Source organism: Sardina pilchardus, chromosome 1 (assembly GCF_963854185.1).
Source record: "Sardina pilchardus chromosome 1, fSarPil1.1, whole genome shotgun sequence".
Classification (NCBI taxonomy): Eukaryota; Metazoa; Chordata; class Actinopteri; order Clupeiformes; family Clupeidae; genus Sardina; species Sardina pilchardus.
The window spans coordinates 16,714,235-16,741,110 of record NC_084994.1 but is presented as its reverse complement, the minus strand read 5'-3'; the positions used below and the strand labels follow the sequence as shown (position 1 = coordinate 16,741,110).

Below are 26,876 nucleotides of genomic sequence, written 5' to 3'. Positions count from 1 at the left end.
CAGTCTCTCAGAAGACTACATATCCTGTTAACTGTTTCCTCTGTCCACAACTGTTTCAAAATAAAAGTCCTCACTGCAATAATACACTATTAAATAATTTAACCATTGAAACTACTCAACTATTGAACTGTTCAACCATTCCAACTGTCAGTTATCATCCACTATGCCTCCAGTCAACTACATGAAACCTCCATGTACCTAGCAACCAACATAGCAACCATTCAAATTAAGTGTTTATGACCGTTTCCATAGCAACCAACATGATTATACTGCAGTAACTTCTTGTTTCCTGATAGTGGCCACCATGGAAACCCTAGCAACAAATGTTTCAAAATAAAAGTCCTCACTAGCAAGTTAGCTAGTTAGCATGGTTAGCATTATTAGCATAGTTAGCATTTTTAGCATAACTGCAAAAAATCATCAACTAAGTTAGCTAATCAACCTGGTTAGCATTGTTAGCAAATGTAGCATTGTTAGCATTGTTAGCATTTTTAGCATTACTGCTAGAAATCATCGGTTAAGTTAGCTAATCAACCTAGTTAGCATTGTAAGTAAAGTTAGCATTGCTAGCATAATTAGCATTTTTAACGTAACTGCTAGAAATCATAAGCTAAGTTAGCTAATCAACATTTTAACATGAATATAAATCATTAGTTAAGTTAGAACTGGAATGTTTCATCTTTAAACTGTCTACCTTCACACTATCAACACTCTGTAAACTATGCAACCACCATGTTTACCCTAGCTACACCTTAGTAACCATATCTACATTATCTATCTATTTTTGCATTTTCATGCACTGGTAATTCCTTGGAATTGCATTTCTAGTTCTTCTTCTAACGCACGCAATTCAGCTTCAACCGCTTAACGTAGAAACTCCATTCAAACTATGTCGCGTAGGTCTTACTTACGCGATGTGTGCTTTGTATTTTTCAACTTTGTAACTTTTATACTTTTTAAACTATTAAATAAAAACTATTAACAATTTCCCCATAGACTTAACATTGCTCATTATGACATCACGGCAGCAATTAGAATGTTACCCCAGCTGGTCAGCCACCTGGGCACCAACTGTCAGTTTCTCTCAGGCTTTAAGAATACAATCTCTCTGAAGACTACATATTCTGTTCCCCTGTATCCTCTGCGCACAACAGTATCAAAATAAGTCCTCCTAATTCCATCCAACTTTATATCCATTCATCTTCTTCAAACCATTCACTCATCCACCCATTCTAAACAGTCTGCCCATCAACATCAATTAGACGCTCTACATTCAACTTTTAAACAATCTACTCTGTCTCAGGCTGGCTCTCTTAAGAGTAGCCAGTTAAATTGATTACACCTGTATCTGTATCCACTACTCTCAGTAGAGAGCTGTGTCTCTCCATTCTACAAGAATATAAGGCACATTCCATCCAACATTCTATCCATTCATCTTCTTCAGACCATTCACTCATCCACCCATTAAACTGTCTATCAACATCTATTAAACAATCTGTCTATCAACATCCATTAAACTCTCTGTCTATCAACATTAATTAGACTATCTACATTCAACTTTTAAATGATTTACTCTGTCTCAGGCTTTAAGAGTACTCTGGCTCTCTTAAGACTAGCCAGTTAAATTGATTACACCTGTGTCAACTACTCTCAGAGAGCTGTATCAGTGTCTCTCTTAACAAGAATATAAGGCACATTCCATCCAACCTTCTATCCATTCATCTTCTTCAGACCATTCACTCATCCACAGTGGTGGACGAAGTACATTGATTATGTACTTAAGTGAAAGTATAGATACCTTGTGTCAAATATGACTTGAGTAAAAGTGAAAGTACCCACTTTGAATTTTCACTTAAGTAGAAGTATAAAAGTATTTGCCTTCACATGTACTTAAGTATTACAAGTAAAAGTACTTCAATGAATTATGGTTCTAATGGCTTAATTATAATTATAATTTATCCTTTTCACATCAAAGCTCCTGCTAAATCAGCTTATATAAGGTGAAATACTAATGCCACTCTTCAAATAGTTTCTTACATTTGTCTATTTGCTTAGAAGCTATCTACAGTGGGGAGAACATGTATTTGATACCATGCTAAAGTTGCCTAAAAAGAGAAATATAAAATCATCATTTGACAATTGATCTTAATGCCTTAATTAAAAAAATGAGTAAAAATCAAACTGCAAACAAACAGATTGCCATGGTGCTTTTTCCAGAAGGCCTATTAGCCTGTTTGATTCTCATTGAGCTCAATGCAAATCAAACAGGCTAATAGGCCTATACTGGAAAAAGCACCATGCCAATCTCTAGCTGTGGTGAAGGGTATGATGACGTGGGGCTATTTTAATTCCAAATAGCCCCCCCCCAATTATGATAATAATGACGAAGTAATTTTGTTGTAGAAAATACATTTGTTAAGAACTATGATGCTGTTTGATTCATTTATAAATGGTACACTGTCACTTTAAGACTCTTGCCGGCTCCACCATGGAGGTATTATACAGGGGGTCAGGATTTGACTGATTAGCTTCGCCGATTAGCAAAGCACTTCCTCGTCGCCATTTTCCAGAAATACATCATGTCCGGTGCCGTTTTCCCATAGTTTTCCTCATGCTGATTGGTGGCTGTTCCACTCTCAGCTCATGCACGAGCTTAGTGAGGGCACGAGCTCTCCTTCTGTACCTTACGTCAATCGGTAACCTGCCACTTAATTGGCTAAGTAAAACGGCACCGGAAACAAGCCCCTTGAAACGCCATGTTGACACCTGAAAAAATCGTTCAATTTTGGCAATTTTCACTAGCCTAGCATTCCCATTGAAATGAATGGGGGTGGGACTTGTTCACTTTCTCCAGTTCTTATAATACCTCCATGGTAACAAGAGTGTTAGTTTGCAGGAATGTTAACCACAACGTCGTTGCTGGAAATAAAAAAAAAGAAAAAAAATAGCGAAAAGCCAATGATAGCCTAAGTGCGTGGCGGGCCAGATCTAAACTAATGCATGCTCGGTGGGCCGCACTGAAGTGCGTGCAGGACGCAGTTTGGACACGTGATTCGTTTTGCCAAAATGGAACGAGAGGGTTTTCATAAACGTAACGGAGTAAAAGTACGAGTTTTCACTTAAAAATGTAGTGAAGTCAAAGTACAAAGTCTCACCAAATATAAATACTTAAGTAAAGTACAGATACCTCAATATGCTACTTAAGTATTGTAACGAATTACATGTACTTCGTTACTGTCCACCACTGCTCATCCACCCATTAAACTGTCAATCAATATCTATTAAACAATCTGCCTATCAACATCCATTAAACATTCTGTCTATCAACATTAATTAGACTATCTACATACAACTTTTAAAGTATTTACTGTGGGTCCCTCTCAAGCAGCGTTTATATGTCCTCCCTCGCTCCTCGATCCTCAATGATCTACATAAAGAAAGATAGAAGAAGGGCTAGACTATCCCATTGTTGCCGCTCCATCATTCTTTATGTAGATCAGTGAGGAGCGAGAGAGGACGCGTAAACACTATATGAGAGGCACCTTCTGTCTCAGGCTTTAAGCATACAATCTCATTAAGACTACAGATCCTGTTTCACTACTTCCTCTATCCACAACTGTTTCAAAATAAAGGTCCTCACTGCAATAATACACTATTAAATCATTTAACCATTGAAACTACTTAACTATTGAACTGTTCAACCATTCCAACTGTCAGTTATCATCCACTATGCCTCCAGTCAACTACATGAAACCTCCATGTACCTAGCAACCAACATAGCAACCATTAAAATTAAGTGTTTATGACCGTTTCCATAGCAACCAACATGATTATACTGCAGTAACTTCTTGTTTCCTGATAGTGGCCACCATGGATACCCTAGCAACAAATGTTTCAAAATAAGTCCTCACTAGCAAGTTAGCTAGTTAGCATGGTTAGCATAGTTAGCATTTTTAGCATTACTGCTAGAAATCATCGGTTAAGTTAGCTAATCAACCTGGTTAGCATTGTTAGTAAAGTTAGCATTGCTAGCATAATAAGCATTTTTAGCGTAACTGCTAGAAATCATTAGCTAAGTTAGCTAATCAACATTTTAACATGAATAGAAATCATTAGTTAAGTTAGAACTGGAACGTTTCATCTTTAAACTGTCTACCTTCACACTATCAACTCTCTGTAAACTATGCAACCACCATGTTTACCCTAGCTACACCTTAGTAACCATATCTACATTATCTATCTATTTTTGCATTTTCATGCACTGGTAATTCCTTGGAATTGCATTTCTAGTTATTAATCTTCTTCTAACGCACGCAATTCAGCTTGAACCGTTTAACGTAGAAACTTCATTCAAACTTTGTTGCGTAGGTCTCGCTTATGCCATGTGTGCTTTGTATTTTTCAACTTTGTAACTTTTATACTTTTTAAACTATGAATTAAAAAACGATTTCCCCATAGATTTAACATTGAGCTATTTCCCCATAGACTTAACATTGCTCATTGTGACATCACAGCAGCAATTAGAATCTTAGGCCAGGTGGCCGGCCACCTGGGCACCAACTGTCAGTTTCTCTGGCTTTAACTATACAATCTCTCTGAAGACTACATATTCTGTTCCCCTGTATCCTCTGCGCACAACAGTATCAAAATAAGTCCTCCTAATTCCATCCAACTTTATATCCATTCATCTTCTTCAAACCATTCACTCATCCACCCATTCTAAACAGTCTGCCTATCAACATCAATAAGACGCTCTACATTCAACTTTTAAACAATCTACTCTGTCTCAGGCTGGCTCTCTTAAGACTAGCCAGTTAAATTGATTACACCTGTATCTGTATCCACTACTCTCAGTAGAGAGCTGTGTCTCTCCATTCTACAAGAATATAAGGCACATTCCATCCAACATTCTATCCATTCATCTTCATCAGACCATTCACTCATCCACCCATTAAACTGTCTATCAACATCTATTAAACAATCTGTCTATCAACATCCATTAAACTCTCTGTCTATCAACATTAATTAGACTATCTACATTCAACTTTTAAATTATTTACTCTGTCTCAGACTAGCCAGTTAAATTGATTACACCTGTATCAACTACTCTCAGAGAGCTGTATCAGTGTCTCTCTTAACAAGAATATAAGGCACATTCCATCCAACCTTCTATCCATTCATCTTCTTCAGACCATTCACTCATCCACCCATTAAACTGTCAATCAATATCTATTAAACAATCTGCCTATCAACATCCATTAAACATTCTGTCTATCAACATTAATTAGACTATCTACATACAACTTTTAAAGTATTTACTGTGGGTCCCTCTCAAGCAGCGTTTATATGTCCTCCCTCGCTCCTCGATTCTCAATGATCTACATAAAGAAAGATAGAAGAAGGGCTAGACTATCCCATTGTTGCCGCTCCATCATTCTTTATGTAGATCAGTGAGGAGCGAGAGAGGACGCGTAAACGCTATATGAGAGGCACCTTCTGTCTCAGGCTTAAAGCATACAATCTCATTAAGACTACAGATCCTGTTTCACTACTTCCTCTGTCCAAAACTGTTTCAAAATAAAGGTCCTCACTGCAATAATACATTATTAAATCATTTAACCACTGAAACTACTCAACTATTGAACTGTTCACCCATTCCAACTGTCAGTTATCATCCACTATGCCTCCAGTCAACTACATGAAATCTCCATGTACCTAGCAACCAACATAGCAACCATTAAAATTAAGTGTTTATGACCGTTTCCATAGCAACCAACATGATTATACTGCAGTAACTTCTTGTTTCCTGATAGTGGCCACCATGGATACCCTAGCAACAAATGTTTCAAAATAAAAGTCCTCACTAGCAAGTTAGATAGTTAGCATGGTTAGCATAGTTAGCATTGTTAGCATTTTTAACATAACTGCAAAAAATCATCAACTAAGTTAGCTAATCAACCTGGTTAGCATTGTTAGCAAATTTAGCATAGTTAGCATTTTTAGCATTACTGCTAGAAATCATCGGTTAAGTTAGCTAATCAACCTGGCTAGCATTGTTAGTAAAGTTAGCATTGCTAGCATAATTAGCATTTTTAGCGTAACTGCTAGAAATCATTAGCTAAGTTAGCTAATCAACATTTTAACATGAATAGAAATCATTAGTTAAGTTAGAACTGGAATGTTTCATCTTTAAACTGTCTACCTTCACACTATCAACTCTCTGTAAACTATGCAACCACCATGTTTACCCTAGCTACACCTTAGTAAGCATATCTACATTATCTATTTTTGCATTTTCATGCACTGGTAATTCCTTGGAATTGCATTTCTAGTTATTATTAAACTTCTTCTTCTAACGCAGCCAATTCAGCTTCAACCGTTTAACGTAGAAACTTAATTCAAACGTTGTTGCGTAGGTCTTGCTTATGCCATGCCTGCTTTATATTTTTCAACTTTGTAACTTTTATACTTTTTAAACTATTAGTTAAAAACTATTACAATTTCCCCCATAGACTTAACATTGCTCATTATGACATCACGGCAGCAATTAGAATCTTAGGCCAGGTGGCCGGCCACCTGGGCACCAACTGTCAGTTTCTCTCAGGCTCCTCTCTGAAGACTACATATTCTGTTCCCCTGTATCCTCTGCGCACAACAGTATCAAAATAAGTCCTCCTAATTCCATCCAACTTTATATCCATTCATCTTCTTCAAACCATTCACTCATCCACCCATTCTAAACAGTCTGCCTATCAACATCAATTAGACGCTCTACATTAAACTTTTAAACAATCTACTCTGTCTCAAGCTGGCTCTCTTAAGACTAGCCAGTTAAATTGATTACACCTGTATCTGTATCCACTACTCTCAGTAGAGAGCTGTGTCTCTCCATTCTACAAGAATATAAGGCACATTCCATCCAACATTCTATCCATTCATCTTCTTCAGACCATTCACTCATCCACCCATTAAACTGTCTATCAACATCTATTAAACAATCTGTCTATCAACATCCATTAAACTCTCTGTCTATCAACATTAATTAGACTACCTACATTCAACTTTTAAATTATTTACTCTGTCTCAGGCTTTAAGAGTAATCTGGCTCTCTTAAGACTAGCCAGTTAAATTGATTACACCTGTGTCAACTACTCTCAGAGAGCTGTATCAGTGTCTCTCTTAACAAGAATATAAGGCACATTCCATCCAACCTTCTATCCATTCATCTTCTTCAGACCATTCACTCATCCACCCATTAAACTGTCAATCAATATCTATTAAACAATCTGCCTATCAACATCCATTAAACATTCTGTCTATCAACATTAATTAGACTATCTACATACAACTTTTAAAGTATTTACTGTGGGTCCCTCTCAAGCAGCGTTTATATGTCCTCCCTCGCTCCTCGATCCTCAATGATCTACATAAAGAAAGATAGAAGAAGGGCTAGACTATCCCATTGCTGCCGCTCCATCATTCTTTATGTAGATCAGTGAGGAGCGAGAGAGGACGCGTAAACGCTATGAGAGGCACCTTCTGTCTCAGGCTTTAAGCATACAATCTCATTAAGACTACAGATCCTGTTTCACTACTTCCTCTGTCCACAACTGTTTCAAAATAAAGGTCCTCACTGCAATAATACACTATTAAATCATTTAACCATTGAAACTACTCAACTATTGAACTGTTCAACCATTCCAACTGTCAGTTATCATCCACTATGCCTCCAGTCAACTACATGAAACCTCCATGTACCTAGCAACCAACATAGCAAACATTAAAATTAATTGTTTATGACCGTTTCCATAGCAACCAACATGATTATACTGCAGTAACTTCTTGTTTCCTGATAGTGGCCACCATGGATACCCTAGCAACAAATGTTTCAAAATAAAAGTCTTCACTAGCAAGTTAGCTAGTTAGCATAGTTAGCATAGTTAGCATTTTTAGCATAACTGCAAAAAATCATCAACTAAGTTAGCTAATCAACCTGGTTAGCATTGTTAGCAAATTTAGCATTGTTAGCATAGTTAGCCTTTTTAGCATTACTGCTAGAAATCATCGGTTAAGTTAGCTAATCAACCTGGTTAGCATTGTTAGTAAAGTTAGCATTGCTAGCATAATAAGCATTTTTAGCGTAACTGCTAGAAATCATTAGCTAAGTTAGCTTATCAACATTTTAACATGAATAGAAATCATTAGTTAAGTTAGAACTGGAATGTTTCATCTTTAAACTGTCTACCTTCACACTATCAACTCTCTGTAAACTATGCAACCACCATGTTTACCCTAGCTACACCTTAGTAACCATATCTACATTATCTATCTATTTTTGCATTTTCATGCACTGGTAATTCCTTGGAATTGCATTTCTAGTTATAATAGTTGATATTATTCTTCTAATGCTTTTTGTGCGTTCAATTCAGCTTCAACCGTTTAACGTAGACACTTCGTTCAAACTGCACTGCGTAGGTCTTACTTAGGTGACTTCAGCTATGTTTTTTTCAACTTTGTAACTTTTATACTTTTTGAACTATTAAATCAAATCTATTAAAATTTCCCCATAGACTTAACATTACATTATGACATCATAATAGGGCAATTAGAATCTTATGCCAGGTGGCCAGTCCAGGTGCAGCAGCTCTCTCTCTCTCAGGCTTTAAGCATACAATCTCATTAAGACTACAGATCTTGTTTCATACTTCCTCTGTCCACAACTGTTTCAAAATAAAAGTCCTCACTGCAATAATACACTATTAAATCATTTAACCATTGCAACCATTCCTACTGTCAGTTATCATCCACTATGCCTCCAGTCAACTAGATGAAACCTCCACGTACCTAGCAACCAACATAGCAACCATTAAAATTAAGCTTTTATGACAGTTTCCATAGCAACCAACATGATTATACTACAGTAAAGTCTTTATTTCTGATAGTGGCCATCATGGATACCCTATCAACAAATGTTTCAAAATAAAAGTCCTCACTAGCAAGTTAGCTAGTTAGCATGGTTAGCATTGTTAGCATAGTTAGCATTTTTACCATAACTGCTAGAAATGATTAGCTAAGTTAGCTAATCAACCTGGTTAGCATAGTTAGTTAGTATAGTTAGCATTTTTAGCATAACTGTTAGAAATGATTAGCTAAGTTAGCTAATCAACCTGGTTAGCATAGTTAGCATTGTTAGCATTGTTAGCATTTTTAGCATAACTGCTAGAAATCATTAGTTCAGTTAGAACTGTAATGTTTAAGCTTTAAACCGTCTACCTTCACACCATCAGCTTTCTTTAAACTATGCAACCACCATGTTTACCCTAGCTACACCTTAGTAACTATATCTACATTATCTACTGTATCGATACATTTTTGCATTTTCATGTACTCGTAATTTCCCTGGAATTACATTCTCTAGTTACAGTGCATGAAAATGCACTGTACTGTTCTTCCTATTCTTCTTATTATTACAGTGCATGAAAATGCACTGTACTGTTCTTCCTAGGCTTCTTCAACTTCAACTTTTTATTATTCTTCTTCTAACGCACGCAATTCAGCTTGAACCGTTTAACGTAGAAACTTCATTCAAACTGTGTTACGTAGGTCTTGCTTATGCCATGTGTGCTTTGTATTTTTCAACTTTGTAACTTTTATACTTTTTAAACTATTAGTTAAAAACTATTACAATTCCCCCCATAGACTTAACATTGCTCATTATGACATCACGGCAGCAATTAGAATCTTACGCCAGGTGGCCGGCCACCTGGGCACCAACTGTCAGTTTCTCTCAGGTTTTAAGCATACAATCTCTCTGAAGACTACACATATCCTGTTAAACTGTTTCCTCTGTCCACAACTGTTTCAAAATAAAAGTCCTCACTGCAATAATACACTATTAAATCATTTAACCATTGAAACTACTCAACTATTGAACTGTTCAACCATTCCAACTGTCAGTTATCATCCACTATGCCTCCAGTCAACTACATGAAACCTCCATGTACCTAGCAACCAACATAGCAACCATTAAAATTAAGTGTTTATGACCATTTCCATAGCAACCAACATGATTATACTGCAGTAACTTCTTGTTTCCTGATAGTGGCCACCATGGATACCCTAACAACAAATGTTTCAAAATAAAAGTCCTCACTAGCAAGTTAGCTAGTTAGCATGGTTAGCATAGTTAGCATTGTTAGCATAGTTAGCATTTTTAACATAACTGCAAAAAATCATCAACTAAGTTAGCTAATCAACCTGGTTAGCATTGTTAGCATAGTTAGCATTTTTAGCATTACTGCTAGAAATCATCGGTTAAGTTAGCGAATCAACCTGGTTAGCATTGTTAGTAAAGTTAGCATTGCTAGCATAATTAGCATTTTTAGCGTAACTGCTAGAAATCATTAGCTAAGTTAGCTAATCAACATTTTAACATGAATAGAAATCATTAGTTAAGTTAGAACTGGAATGTTTCATCTTTAAACTGTCTACCTTCACACTATCAACTCTCTGTAAACTATGCAACCACCATGTTTATCCTAGCTACACCTTAGTAACCATATCTACATCATCTATCTATTTTTGCATTTTCATGCACTGGTAATTCCTTGGAATTGCATTTCTAGTTATTAAACTTCTTCTTCTAACGCTCGCAATTCAGCTTCAACCGTTTAACGTAGAAACTTCATTCAAACTTTGTTGCGTAGGTCTTGCTTATGCCATATGTGCTTTATATTTTTCAACTTTGTAACTTTTATACTTTTTAAACTATTAGTTAAAAACTATCACCATTTCCCCCATAGACTTAACATTGCTCATTATGACATCACGGCAGCAATTAGAATGTTACCCCAGCTGGTCAGCCACCTGGGCACCAACTGGGCACCAACTGTCAGTTTCTCTCAGGCTCCTCTCTGAAGACTACATATTCTGTTCCCCTGTATCCTCTGCGCACAACAGTATCAAAATAAGTCCTCCTAATTCCATCCAACTTTATATCCATTCATCTTCTTCAAACCATTCACTCATCCACCCATTCTAAACAGTCTGCCTATCAACAACATCAATTAGACGCTCTACATTGAACTTTTAAACAATCTACTCTGTCTCAGGCTGGCTCTCTTAAGACTAGCCAGTTAAATTGATTACACCTGTATCTGTATCCACTACTCTCAGTAGAGAGCTGTGTCTCTCCATTCTACAAGAATATAAGGCACATTCCATCCAACATTCTATCCATTCATCTTCTTCAGACCATTCACTCATCCACCCATTAAACTGTCTATCAACATCTATTAAACAATCTGTCTAACATCCATTAAACTCTCTGTCTATCAACATTAATTAGACTATCTACATTCAACTTTTAAAGTATTTACTGTGGGTCCCTCTCAAGCAGCGTTTATATGTCCTCCCTCGATCCTCGATCCTCAATGATCTACATAAAGAAAGATAGAAGAAGGGCTAGACTATCCCATTGTTGCCGCTCCATCATTCTTTATGTAGATCAGTGAGGAGCGAGAGAGGACGCGTAAACGCTATGAGAAGCACCTTCTGTCTCAGGCTTTAAGCATACAATCTCATTAAGACTACAGATCCTGTTTCACTACTTCCTCTGTCCACAACTGTTTCAAAATAAAGGTCCTCACTGCAATAATACACTATTAAATCATTTAACCATTGAAACTACTCAACTATTGAACTGTTCAACCATTCCAACTGTCAGAACATCCACTATGCCTCCAGTCAACTACATGAAACCTCCATGTACCTAGCAACCAACATAGCAACCATTAAAAAGTGTTTATGACCGTTTCCATAGCAACCAACATGATTATACTGCAGTAACTTCTTGTTTCCTGATAGTGGCCACCATGGATACCCTAGCAACAAATGTTTCAAAATAAAAGTCCTCACTAGCAAGTTAGCTAGTTACCATGGTTAGCATAGTTAGCATTGTTAGCATAGTTAGCATTTTTAGCATAACTGCAAAAAATCATCAACTAAGTTAGCTAATCAACCTGGTTAGCATTGTTAGCAAATTTAGCATTGTTAGCATAGTTAGCATTTTTAGCATTACTGCTAGAAATCATCGGTTAAGTTAGCTAATCAACCTGGTTAGCATTGTTAGCATTGCTAGCATAGTAAGCATTTTTAGCGTAACTGCTAGAAATCATTAGCTAAGTTAGCTAATCAACATTTTAACATGAATAGAAATCATTAGTTAAGTTAGAACTGGAACGTTTCATCTTTAAACTGTCTACCTTCACACTATCAACTCTCTGTAAACTATGCAACCACCATGTTTACCCTAGCTACACCTTAGTAACCATATCTACATTATCTATCTATTTTTGCATTTTCATGCACTGGTAATTCCTTGGAATTGCATTTCTAGTTATTATAGTGCATGAAAATGCACTATATTGTTCTTCCTAGGTTTCTTATTATTAATCCAACTTCTTCTAACGCTCGCAATTCAGCTTGAACCGTTTAACGTAGAAACTTGATTCAAACGTTGCTACGTAGGTCTTACTAAGGAGACCTGTGCAATATATTTTTCAACTTTGTAACTTTTATACTTTTTAAACTGTAAATTAAAAACTATTAAACATTTCCCCATAGACTTAACATTGCTCATTATGACATCACGGCAGCAATTAGAATGTTACGCCAGGTGGCCAGTCCAGGTGCAGCAGCTCTCTCTCTCTCTCTCTCTCAGGCTCTTGAGACTACATTTTCTGTTCCCCTGTATCAACTGTATCAACATAAGTCTTCCTAATTCCATCCAACTTTCTATCCATTCATCTTCTTCAAACCATTCACTCATCCACCCATTCTAAACAGTCTGCCTATCAACATCAATTAGACGATCTACATTCAACTTTTAAACAATCTACTCTGTCTCAGGCTCAGGTATCTCTACACTCTGGCTCTCTTAAGACTAGCCAGTTAAATTGATTACACCTGTATCTGTATCCACTACTCTCAGTAGAGAGCTGTGTCTCTCCATTCTACAAGAATATAAGGCACATTCCATTCAACTTTCTATCCATTCATCTTCTTCAGACCATTCACTCATCCACCCATTAAACTGTCTCTCAACATCCATTAAACTCTCTGTCTATCAACATTAATTAGACTACATTCAACTTTTAAATTATTTACTCTGTCTCAGGCTTCAAGCATATACACTCTGGTTCTCTTAAGACTAGCCAGTTAAATTGATTACACCTGTATCAACTGTCAGTTTCTCTGGCTATAAGCATACAATCTCTCTGAAGACTACATATCCTGTTAACTGTTTCCTCTGTCCACAACTGTTTCAAAATAAAAGTCCTCACTGCAATAATACACTATTAAATCATTTAACCACTGAAACTACTCAACTATTGAACTGTTCAACCATTCCAACTGTCAGTTATCATCCACTATGCCTCCAGTCAACTACATGATACCTCCATGTACCTAGCAACCAACATAGCAACCATTAAAATTAAGTGTTTATGACCGTTTCCATTGCAACCAACATGATTATACTGCAGTAACTTCTTGTTTCCTGATAGTGGCCACCATGGATACCCTAGCAACAAATGTTTCAAAATAAAAGTCCTCACTAGCAAGTTAGCTTGTTAGCCTGGTTAGCATAGTTAGCATTTTTAGCATAACTGTAAAAAATCATCAACTAAGTTAGCTAATCAACCTGGTTAACATAGTTAGCAAATTTAGCATAGTTAGCATTTTTAGCATTACTGCTAGAAATCATCGGTTAAGTTAGCTAATCAACCTGGTTAGCATTGTTAGTAAAGTAAGCATTGCTAGCATAATAAGCATTTTTAGCGTAACTGCTAGAAATCATTAGCTAAGTTAGCTAATCAACATTTTAACATGAATAGAAATCATTAGTTAAGTTAGAACTGGAACGTTTCATCTTTAAACTGTCTACCTTCACACTATCAACTCTCTGTAAACTATGCAACCACCATGTTTACCCTAGCTACACCTTAGTAACCATATCTACATTATCTATCTATTTTTGCATTTTCATGCACTGGTAATTCCTTGGAATTGCATTTCTAGTTAAACTTCTTCTTCTAACGCTCGCAATTCAGCTTCAACCGTTTAACGTAGAAACTTCATTCAAACTTTGTTGCGTAGGTCTTGCTTATGCCATATGTGCTTTGTATTTTTCAACTTTGTAACTTTTATACTTTTTAAACTATTAGTTAAAAACTATCACCATTTCCCCCATAGACTTAACATTGCTCATTATGACATCACGGCAGCAATTAGAATGTTACCCCAGCTGGTCAGCCACCTGGGCACCAACTGTCAGTTTCTCTCAGGCTCCTCTCTGAAGACTATATATTCTGTTCCCCTGTATCCTCTGCGCACAACAGTATCAAAATAAGTCCTCCTAATTCCATCCAACTTTATATCCATTCATCTTCTTCAAACCATTCACTCATCCACCCATTCTAAACAGTCTGCCTATCAACAACATCAATTAGACGCTCTACATTGAACTTTTAAACAATCTACTCTGTCTCAGGCTGGCTCTCTTAAGACTAGCCAGTTAAATTGATTACACCTGTATCTGTATCCACTACTCTCAGTAGAGAGCTGTGTCTCTCCATTCTACAAGAATATAAGGCACATTCCATCCAACATTCTATCCATTCATCTTCTTCAGACCATTCACTCATCCACCCATTAAACTGTCTATCAACATCTATTAAACAATCTGTCTATCAACATCCATTAAACTCTCTGTCTATCAACATTAATTAGACTATCTACATTCAACTTTTAAATTATTTACTCTGTCTCAGGCTTTAAGATACTCTGGCTCTCTTAAGACTAGCCAGTTAAATTGATTACACCTGTGTCAACTACTCTCAGAGAGCTGTATCAGTGTCTCTCTTAACAAGAATATAAGGCACATTCCATCCAACCTTCTATCCATTCATCTTCTTCAGACCATTCACTCATCCACCCATTAAACTGTCAATCAATATCTATTAAACAATCTGCCTATATCAACATCCATTAAACATTCTATCTATCAACATTAATTAGACTATCTACATACAACTTTTAAAGTATTTACTGTGGGTCCCTCTCAAGCAGCGTTTATATGTCCTCCCTCGCTCCTCGATCCTCAATGATCTACATAAAGAAAGATAGAAGAAGGGCTAGACTATCCCATTGTTGCCGCTCCATCATTCTTTATGTAGATCAGTGAGGAGCGAGAGAGGACGCGTAAACGCTATGAGAAGCACCTTCTGTCTCAGGCTTTAAGCATACAATCTCATTAAGACTACAGATCCTGTTTCACTACTTCCTCTGTCCACAACTGTTTCAAAATAAAGGTCCTCACTGTAATAATACACTATTAAATCATTTAACCATTGAAACTACTCAACTATTGAACTGTTCAACCATTCCAACTGTCAGTTATCATCCACTATGCCTCCAGTCAACTACATGAAACCTCCATGTACCTAGCAACCAACATAGCAACCATTAAAACGTGTTTATGACCGTTTCCATAGCAACCAACATGATTATACTGCAGTAACTTCTTGTTTCCTGATAGTGGCCACCATGGATACCCTAGCAACAAATGTTTCAAAATAAAAGTCCTCACTAGCAAGTTAGCATGGTTAGCATAGTTAGCATTGTTAGCATAGTTAGCATTTTTAGCATAACTGCAAAAAATCATCAACTAAGTTAGATAATCAACCTGGTTAGCATTGTTAGCAAATTTAGCATTGTTAGCATAGTTAGCATTTTTAGCATTACTGCTAGAAATCATCGGTTAAGTTAGCTAATCAACCTGGTTAGCATTGTTAGCATTGCTAGCATAGTAAGCATTTTTAGCGTAACTGCTAGAAATCATTAGCTAAGTTAGCTAATCAACATTTTAACCCTTAGATGCATAAGTGGGGTCAAAAATGACCCCAGAGGTTGTTTTCTTGCAGTATCTTCTTCATTTTATTTTTTTTTCATTTAACCTTCTATGTATTCCTCAAATAGGTTGTCTTTGACATGAGGCCATTTGGATTTGTGTCTAACTGTTATATTTTTAAAGTAATTTAATGTTTTGTATCAGTACCACCGATCCGCATAGGTGGGGTCAAAAATGACCCCAAGCATTTTTTATGGAATTTCAAAAGTTAACCCTAGGATCTTTTGATTTTTATCAACTGTGGCAGTCAAGTATACATTTACTGTTGATTATCACATCTCATGTCAGCAGTTTCACCATCCTGAAGGCTATTTTTACACAACAACATAAATCTAAGTATCATCATATAATGTGGCGGCCAAGTGTTCATAGCGACGTCGCTTTTTGATCCTTCGATGTCCGCTCTTCCTATAATTGTGAAGCAGAATTCACCAAGCGATATTTACAGAGGGATTTGTTGATATAGCGTTCTTGGCCTGATTTGTATGACTTTTTATGCCTAAAAATAGGGCAAAAATCTATTTTTTTAAGCCAATTGGCAGTACCTTCTGATTTACTGGATAACAAAAGAAGATATTCATAATCACCTCTGTAAATGTTTTTTCATGTGATATATTAACACTACAAAAAAAATATTTTCAACCTGGCTTTTTCCAATGGTCAGATTCTTCGCATCAAAACATATATGCAAATTAGCGCATATTTAATTAGACATGACCTAATTAGCATATTTAAACATAAATACAGAAAACTTGCAATACGTTTCTTTCTCGTATTTATGTGAGTATTCAACTGGTAAAGTTTCATGAAGATATCTCTAAGTTAAAAATTTTACCTTATTCACCTATGTTGAGATCATTTTAGGATGTTTACCTTTTTTGCCTATCTAAAAGCTGTTTTGTAATAAAATGTTAATAAAAAGTGATGCATCAATATGTCCAACATGAAATAAAAACATTTTAGACAAATATATAATAAAAATCATCATCTTTAACCAAAATGAGAGACATTATTTGAGTTTACAGCAAAAAACGCATGCATTCTAATTGGGGTCATTTTTGACCCCACTCATGGAAGAGTGTAGGTATTGGTAGCCTATGCATCTAAGGGTTAACATGAATAGAAATCATTAGTTAAGTTAGAACTGGAACGTTTCATCTTTAAACTGTCTACCTTCACACTATCAACTCTCTGTAAACTATGCAACCACCATGTTTACCCTAGCTACACCTTAGTAGCCATATCTACATTATCTATCTATTTTTGCATTTTCATGCACTGGTAATTCCTTGGAATTGCATTTCTAGTTATTATTATAGGTCATTATTATTCTTCTAACGCTTTTTGTGCGTGCAATTCAGCTTAAACCGTATAACGTAGAAACTTCATTCAAACTGCGCTGCGTAGGTCTTAATTAGGTGACTTCAGCTATGTTTTTTTGAACTTTGTAACTTTTATACTTTTTGAACTATTAAATAAAAACTATTAAAATGTCCCCATAGACTTAACATTGTGATTATGACATCATAATAGGGCAATTAGAATCTTATGCCAGGTGGCCAGTCCAGGTGCAGCAGCTCTCTCTCTCTCAGGCTTTAAGCATACAATCTCATTAAGACTACAGATCCTGTTTCACTACTTTCTCTGTCCAAAACTGTTTCAAAATAAAAGTCCTCATTGCAATAATACACTATTAAATCATTTAACCATTGAAACTACTCAACTATTTAACTGTTCAACCATTCCAACTGTCAGTTATCATCAACTATGCCTCCAGTCAACTACATGAAACCTCCATGTACCTAGCAACCAACATAGCAACCATTAAAATTAAGCGTTTATGGCCGTTTCCATAGCAACCAACGTGATTTTACTACAGTAACTTCTTTATTCCTGATGATGGCCACCATAGATACCCTATCAACAAATGTTTCAAAATAAAAGTCCTCACTAGCAAGTTAGCTAGTTAGCATGGTTAGCATTGTTAGCATAGTTAGCATTTTTAGCCTAACTGCTAGAAATGATTAGCTAAGTTAGCTAATCAACCTGGTTAGCATTGTTAGCATAGTTAGCATTTTTAACATAACTGTTAGAAATGATTAGCTAAGTTAGCTAATCAACCTGGTTAGCATCATTAGCATAGTTAGCATTGTTAGCATAGTTAGCATTTTTAGCATAACTGTTAGAAATGATTAGCTAAGTTAGCTAATCAACCTGGTTAGCATTGTTAGCATAGTTAACATCGTTAGCATTTTTAGCATAACTGCTAGAAATCATTAGTTCAGTTAGAACTGTAATGTTTTAGCTTTAAACTGTCTACCTTCACACTATCAGCTTTCTTTAAACTATGCAACCACCATGTTTACCCTAGCTACACCTTAGTAACTATATCTACATTATCTACTTTATCTATACATTTTTGCATTTTCATGCACTCGTAATTTCCCTGGAATTACATTCTCTAGTTATCGATATTATAGTCTTCAGTCACTTTTTGTGCGTTCAATTCAGCTTCAACCGTTCGACGTAGAAACTTCATTCAAACTGCGCTGCGTAGGTCTTACTAAGGTGACTTCAGCTATGTAATTTTCAACTTTGAAAACTTTATCGTTTAATTTATATGAATTTTTAAAAAAAAAATTCTCCCATAGACTTAACATTGGATTATGACATCACAATGAAGTCGTTAAGCAATTAGAATCTTAAGCCAGGTGTTCAAAGCCACCTGGCAGCAACTCTCTGTCTCAGGCTTTCTGGCTCTCTTAAGACAACATATCCTGTTAAACTGTTTCCTCTGCCCACAACTGTTTCAAAATAAAAGTCCTCATCGTTTTTGCATTTTCATGCACTCGTAATTTCCTTGGAATTACATCTCTAGTTATTATTCTTCTTCTAACGCACTTAATGCAGCTTCAACCGTTTAACGTAGAAACTTCATTCAAACTTTGTTGCGTAGGTCTTACTTACGCGATATGGGCTTTGTATTTTTCAACTTTGTAACTTTTATACTTTTTAAACTATTAGTTAAAAACTATTACAATTTCCCCCATAGACTTAACATTGCTCATTATGACATCACAGCAGCAATTAGAATCTTATGCCAGGTGGCCGGCCACCTGTGCACCAACTGTCAGTTTCTCTGGCTTTAAGCATACAGTCTCTCAGAAGACTACATATCCTGTTAACTGTTTCCTCTATCCACAACTGTTTCAAAATAAAAGTCCTCACTGCAATAATACACTATTAAATCATTTAACCATTGAAACTAGTCAACTATTGAACTGTTCAACCATTCCAACTGTCAGTTATCATCCACTATGCCTCCAGTCAACTACATGAAACCTCCTTTTACCTAGCAACCAACATAGCAACCATTAAAATTAAGCGTTTATGACCGTTTCCATAGCAGCCAACATGATTATACTGTAGTAACTTCTTGTTTCCTGATAGTGGCCACCATGGATACCCTAGCAACAAATGTTTCAAAATAAAAGTCCTCACTAGCAAGTTAGCTAGTTAGCATAGTTAGCATTTTTAGCATAACTGCTAGAAATCATTAGCTAAGTTAGCTAATCAACCTGGTTAGCATAGTTAGCATTGCTAGCATAGTTAGCATTTTTAGCATAACTGCAAGAAATCATCAACTAAGTTAGCTCATCAACCTGGTTAGCATTGTTAACAAATTTAGCATTGTTAGCATAGTTAGCATTTTTAGCATTACTGCTAGAAATCATCAGCTAAGTTAGCTAATCAACCTAGTTAGCATTGTTAGTTAAGTTAGCATCGTTACCATAGTTAGCATTTCTAGCATAGTTAGCATTTTTAACATAACTGCAAATAATCATTACCTAAGTTAGCTAATCAACCTGGTTAACACTGTTACCATAGTTAACATTTTTACCATAACTGCAAGAAATCAGTAGTTAAGTTAACCAATCAACCTGGTTATCAATCATTGTTACCATAGTTAACATTTTAACATGAATAGAAATCATTAGATAAGTTAGAACTGGAATGTTTCCGTTTTAAACTGTCTACCATCACACTATCAACTTTCTTTAAACTATGCAATCACCATCTTTACCCTAGCTACACCTTAGTGGCCATATCTACATTATCTATCTATACATTTTTGCATTTTCATGCACTGGTAATTCCTTGGAATTGCATTTCTAGTTCATTCTGTTATCCAGAGCAACATACACATGCCAATTAAATTAACACTAGAAGCGCCCGGCCGTTCTGACCCACTTATACCTAGAAGCGCCGCGCACCGGTCATTTGACCGCTTTGACGACCTACTAGAAGCGCCGTGCTGGTGTGAACTACTTAAAGCGCGGTGAGGCGGTCAAATGACCGCTGAGTCCTTAGACTGGGACGCTGTCACTTACACATAATGATAGCTAGATGGCGCTTCGTGCACGAATCAAATCGTTTGGTCATAGATTCAGTTTGCACTAAGCCATGTCTCATTAGTGTCAAACCGTGTTAGTAGTCTGTAGTTGTTTCATTATGACATACAGCACGTTTGAGGTAGACTATCTGTTCATTTATTTGTGTTGTTTGAGGTAGAAACTCTGGAAGAGTTCTTGAACAAACCTTAAGCAAACTTGACTTTCAACTTTTTCGTAGTATTTTTTTTTATATAGGCCTATTTCGTTTTTAATAAATATGAGTATTAGTTTTTAATATTTTGGAGATTGTTATAAAGATGATTAAATCAATGTCACACACGGTAGTTTGAGTGCAGTTAATCTACGAATAGGCTATAACATTCAGTTATCGGCTGAAAATAATCAAGTCGTTGCACCTAGTCATTAGGCTACCGTCAGAACGATCCAAAAAAGTGCTGAAACGTTGACCATTGTGATTCAAAATTGACTTGCCTATTGCTGTGACAGATAACAGTTTTGTTTTGGAGTGGTGGGAGAGAGAAGTAGCGGGCTTCTGCGATGTTTTCCGAGGGAATAGTGCTTTGGAAGGCTAATAATAAGGTTAATAATTCCTCCCAATAATATCAAGCTTTACACATGCAGTTTAATAAAAACAACTATCTAATAGTAAATTGTTTTTGAACGACAGTTGTAACTGGCAGCTTTAGACCTTTAGACACTCTTTAGGGGAGTCTAACAACAAAGTCTACCTCCCTGCCCCCACTGAAGTTTCGCTTGACGTTAATGTTTTGAATTTCAGCTGCAAATAATTTTTACACACGTAGGCTGTGTAAAAATCTTGTAGGGATCTTGTAGGGTCTAGCTACCTCGGAGGGGGGGGGGGGGGGGGGGGGGGGCGGGGCTATGTTTCGATGTCTGCTGAAAAAAAGCTATAGGCCTAGGCCTATTGTTTCTACAATGTACGCTACTTCTATGTGAATTCGTGATTCGGGATTGACACACACATTTTAGCAACTAGTTGCGACAGAGCTGTAGCCCACTGGTTAGAGCTTCAGCCCCTACGCCCAAGGGTTGCTGGTTCGATCCTCGACTTGTGTATGGCATTAGCCCTTTTGAGCAAGGCATCAATAAAGTATATTCTATTCTATTATTTTCTATTCACACAACTACACGCACACTGGCGAATTCGAACATTCTGAAACGCGCATATGCGATGAAACATGATTGCGCATTCTTCCACGAGTTGCATGTAAAACAACAAACCAGCCTACAGCCTGCATGGGGCAGAGAGAGGGGGTGGGGAGGCAGTGATGTCTGTAGCCTAAGATCATGTCCACACGTAGCAAAACGATCCCCCCCCTCCGTGAACTGGTTAGACGTGTATGGGGGAGGGGGAATAATCGGTTTCCTGCAGCCGCCAAAGTTTTCATGGCTGATAATGGCTTTAGTTGCCACTTAATGTACAGAACATGCAACTGAGCCCTGTGTAGCCTATCGTAGCAACGAGCACAATACTGATGTGGTGTAGCCTATCCAGTGGGAATCGTTTATACTATAGGCTATCGTTTATTTTTTGCGTGTGTCTCTATGATATAATTAATTTTAGATGCAAATAGTCTAACTGGCTTAGCCAAAGTTTGTCAGATGGCGGCTGAATTTGGATTAGAAAATGATTGGCTGGCGAAATTATTTTTTGTTAATGGTAAACAGTATTGTGATTCATCCGTTTATTTCAGATAGTTTGTTATTAAAAACCATTAACAAAAAATCATTGTTCGTCGACGTTGAAAAACGGTCAGTGAATTCAGTTAATTTGAGCTGATTTATTTCACTCCTGCCGGGTTGTGAACCCGGGTCTCCGGCATTGCAGTCATGGGTGTTAACGCTGCGCCACTTGACATTTTACACACTTTCGAATAGGTGTTTGACCTCACTTAATTCAGTCAGTCCAGCAAATATGTAAGAAAATGGCGGAGGTCTGCGCTCTCGGAGTGCTTTTCTAGTTATGAAGTGCTACTGATTGATTTAATAGTCGATAACTAATACAATCAATAACTAATAAAGCTGACCTTTTCTATTCTGATTTACAGTGATCGGTTCCGTGACAAATGTGACATTTGCCTTGGGAATGTCCACAATGCTGCAAAATATTGTAAGACTTGCAAAGTATCCTATTGTGTGACTCATCTGGTAGACCACTACAAGACGCCAGTATTGTCTAAACATGAAATTGTTGGTCATAATCAGAAACCAAAAGGTTCACCAGAAAAAGTCAGTGCCCTTCAATCAGGTAAAATATGTTGCCTCATTACCCTTTTGTATTGACTAAGTGGTGATATTGTGTATTATTGCATTAATGTGTTTATCAGTTTCATCAACTATAGACACCCCGCATTTCTAATATAACATATTTTATTTTGGTGTTTGTGTTCACAAATCTAAACACAGGTTTTGTATGGAAGATTATGCTGTTAATTCTGGTTGTCCTGGTCCCACTGATGTATGTTGGAGTCCACCAATATCCCCACCATAAAGGTATATGTTTAACATTGTATCACCATTGATTAAATGTCAATTTGGTTGAAAGTCCAATATTGATTCAACGCAAAACAGAGGGTACACTTTAAATATGGTATGGCAGAAATAATGGTTGGTTGAAATGATATTGAAACATTGATTCAACTGAATCTTGCTATCTAGATTTCCATTTAGGTGCTGTTGAATCACCATTGATTTACATGTCAGCAGGGTGAGAATTATACCGCGGCCATGGCCGCCGTTTCCCTACACTTTGGCCTTGAAACCCGTGAAAAAAACCTCATTGTACGGCCACAGTGGCCTTTATGCCCCTGACTTAGGGTTGCCAACCATTCAGTATGATACGGAATCGTCCCGTGTTTGACACATAAAAGTCTTGTTCCGTATTGAACTGATATGGAAAGCTCTTTGCTCTTTGAGTGAAATTAGGCCCGGTGCTTCACCTGATAATTTGCTGCGCAATTGATCGCGCAATAATAATGAATACTCGATAGATTCGACAAAACGGTTGAAATGGCAGAATCAATGTCAGCACAAGACTCCTCGCTGCGTGCCGCCATTGTTATTTGAATCAAACACTCGCTTCGGCGCTCCTGATTGGTTGATCATTTTTTGATCACTGGAACGAGTTTGGATTGCCCTCGCGTCCAGACCCTTGTGTGGAGCTCAGCGAAACGCCTCTGGTGGAGCATGGCGGAACTACAAGGGTCTGGCGAGAGTCAGGCTACTATGACCCCAAAGTCTGCCATGATTGGGCCTCAACTTAAATAAGTGTGAGGCTGTGTTAGTGTTTCTCAAAGCCTACAGCGGCTAGCTGGTCTATGTATTTGTGTCGAGATAACCCTGAAATGTAAAACCATCGAATTTTTTTCAGTGGCCTTTGTGCCCTACCATGTGGCCTTGGTGCCCCTAAAAAAAAGAAGGTGAAGGCCAAATGGCCTTGCCCCTAAAATTACGAAATTCCCACCCTGCATGTCAGTATGGTTGAAAATCCACCATTGATTCAACGCAAAACAGTGGGGACACTTTCAATATAATTTCAATGTAGTTTCAATATTTCTGCCAAACCATATTTAATGATGATAATAATAATAATATTAATAATAATAATGATGATGATGATGATGATGATGATGATGATGACGATAATTCAAACAGTAAATAATGATGTGAACAAAACTTCTGAGACATTTGCATTTCATCTTCAGGACTTCCTCAGCTGACAGTGATGTTGTTGGGGAAGACTGGATCAGGGAAGAGGGCATCAGGAAACACCATCCTGGGCAGAGAGGCATTTAAATCATCTACTTTACCAGTGACCAAAAACTTCGAGAGTCAAAGTGGAGTTGTGGAAGGAAGAAACATCACTGTAATTGACACACCAGAAATCACATCAAGGAATGCTTCATGGCTGTCAGAAAATGAAAAGGTTGTTAAGGGACCCCATGTTCTCTTAATGGTAATTCAACTGGGTAGATTCACAGAAGAAGACCGCAATGAAGTGAAGTGGGTCCAGAACAGCTTTGGTGAGGAGGCCCTGAAGTTCACCATTGTTTTGTTTACTGGAGGAGACCAGCTGAAAGGAAAGTCAGTTGAGGAGTTTCTGCAGGAGAGCTCTGGACTGCAGGGTCTGGTGAACAGCGTTGGTGGAGGATACCACGTCTTTGATAACATAAATCCAAAAGGGCATCGACAGGTGAAGGAGCTGTTGCAGAAGATGGATGTGTTACTAATTTCAGGTAAAGTTCAGATTATTATCTGGCCTGAATGTTTGATTTTGATGCACTGTAACAAAACAATACTTGATTCTATTTTTTTTAGAATCATTGCTGCAGTCATTTTAGATCTGGAAAATTGTGTACTTGTCTTTTGCACTAAAAAAGGCATAAGCAAATGTCTGGGTTTCTTGCATTACAGTTAAAATTAAAGTAAATCTGAGTTAAAACACATTTCTACCTGTCAGAGACCTTCTCCAAAAGTGTGTTTTACATCACTCTGTTTGTTATGGAGTTTCTTGGATAAACTAGATGTATCACATACTTGTGGAAAGTTCTGCTCGTTCTTAAGCAAAAATAAATCCCGCTTGCCAATTTGTCTCCATGTTCTACTCCATCCTTTATTCTTGCAACTTTTGTAAGTGTGTGTGCATGCACTGAGTGGGTATTTAGATCTACTTAGTAACATGGTATCCCCTATCAGCAACCCTTCACTCAACACTACACCAAACAAATACAACAACATTGTGGCAGTCATTTGGCAGTAAAATCTAAAACAAGCATGGGTCAATGATCATCTACAGTGCAGTACATCTATTTGACATAAGTTTCATTTCTTGCCACCCAACTAGATAATTTCACCGCGGGGAATACAGTCAAACTTGAGATGTGAGACTGAGAAATTAGCAATTAAAGCCCCCCAGTCTAAATGAACACAAGCAAATGTAAAAAGCAGGAGGGTTATTGGATTTACTTCGAGCACTATTGAATACATAGTTTGTAATAGATACTTTTCATACAGAGGACACTTCCTGTGGAACGTCTGTCTGTGACTAACCACATTTTGATTGTTCTAGTAAGAACGTTGACTATGACATATTTAACGTAATTCAACATTTTCTGCTTCTCAGTTTTCAACCTACGGCAGGAACAACAGAGAAAGCTGGAGAAGCAAGCTGCTCATCTGGAGGAGAGAATTAAGCAGCTGGAGGACCGAGATAAACAGCTGAAAAGCAGCCACCTGACTGGTGAGTGTGAGAGAAAATGCTAGTTTGCTGTTCTAGTGCCTATAATAAAGTAACAGCAAAGAGTTTTTAAAATAATGTTTCAGCAGTTCATCAACTCGTAACGGGGTGAACAGCACGTCTGCATTCACTTTGCGGCCCTATCGGCTATAACCGCACTATGTAGCTTTACTAGATGGGTCATTCCACCTGAATTCAACAGATTTTAAAGAAACTTTCTGCTTGACCATCTCAGATTTGCTTCAAACTTTTACTATCTGAAGAGTAACCATTTAAACCTATGAGCCCGGCGGACGCAAAGTGCGTCAAAAAACGCACACATTCTTCTTTGTTACATTTGCTCCACGATTATTAGTCACAGCGAGATATATTGCACGAAAGAGCAGAACCGGGGCTTTCCAACGAGACTAGACACTTGTCTGTACGATCAAGTATGAAAATTAAATAAAATCATGAAGTTAAATCAAAGTATATAATATTTACAGTCAATATTGCTCTGCGTTCACCCGCGCATCCAGAACTCTCGCTTGAATTACTCACGGACCCCGCATTGCACAGACATGACACGCATATCAAATGAAAGAGGAGAAGCAGAGCTTCAGAGATCATTTCGTGTTATAAAATCAGACGAAGTGACAAACAAATGATAATGTCATATGGCTTCGGCTACCATTACTCTCGTTTGATTTACTCGTGAAACCTAAAAATGGAAAAAAGTTTGCACACTTGAAATCCTTCTTTTTTTTTTTTTTTTTAAAGTATATTTTTTGGGCTTTTGTGCCTTTAATGTTGACAGGACAGTAGAGAGAGACAGGAAGTGAATGGGTGAGAGAGTCGGGGTGGGATCCGGAAAGGACCTCGGGGCGGGAATCGAACCCGGGTCGCCGGCGTGCGGTGCAGGTGCCCCAGCCAGTTGCGCCACGGCTGGGGCCGAAATCCTTCTTTTTTACTTTTATTTTCTTTTTTCTCTAGCACAGAAAAACATTTCGACCGTGTGGTCTGTATTTATTTGTTTGACAAATAAAAAATTTTTTGACTTTACTTTGTTCATTGCAATGCAGTAAAAAATATTATAGAGAATCATCATCTGTGCACGTCATGTGTGCTACCACGCAAACAAGTCAGGTCAGATCAGCTAGTGTCACAAATATGGAGCGCAAAAAGTGTTAAAAAGTAATTTCTCAGCACTGAATAAAAATTGCCATTTATTTCTGGAAGGCACACACCACATATT

At 37.2% G+C, this 26,876-nt stretch overlaps 1 protein-coding gene across 1 annotated transcript in view; it reads left to right on the top strand.

Moving 5' to 3' along the window:
• The window catches only part of LOC134065971 (GTPase IMAP family member 8-like), a 95,877-nt gene that overhangs the window by 56,427 nt on the left and 12,574 nt on the right, over positions 1-26,876 (top strand). Inside the window, exons 4-7 of the mRNA XM_062521155.1 lie at positions 22,455-22,654; positions 22,813-22,899; positions 24,111-24,641; positions 25,529-25,645. Of these exons, the coding sequence (XP_062377139.1) occupies positions 22,455-22,654; positions 22,813-22,899; positions 24,111-24,641; positions 25,529-25,645 (935 nt within the window). The remainder of the gene's footprint in view (positions 1-22,454; positions 22,655-22,812; positions 22,900-24,110; positions 24,642-25,528; positions 25,646-26,876) is intronic.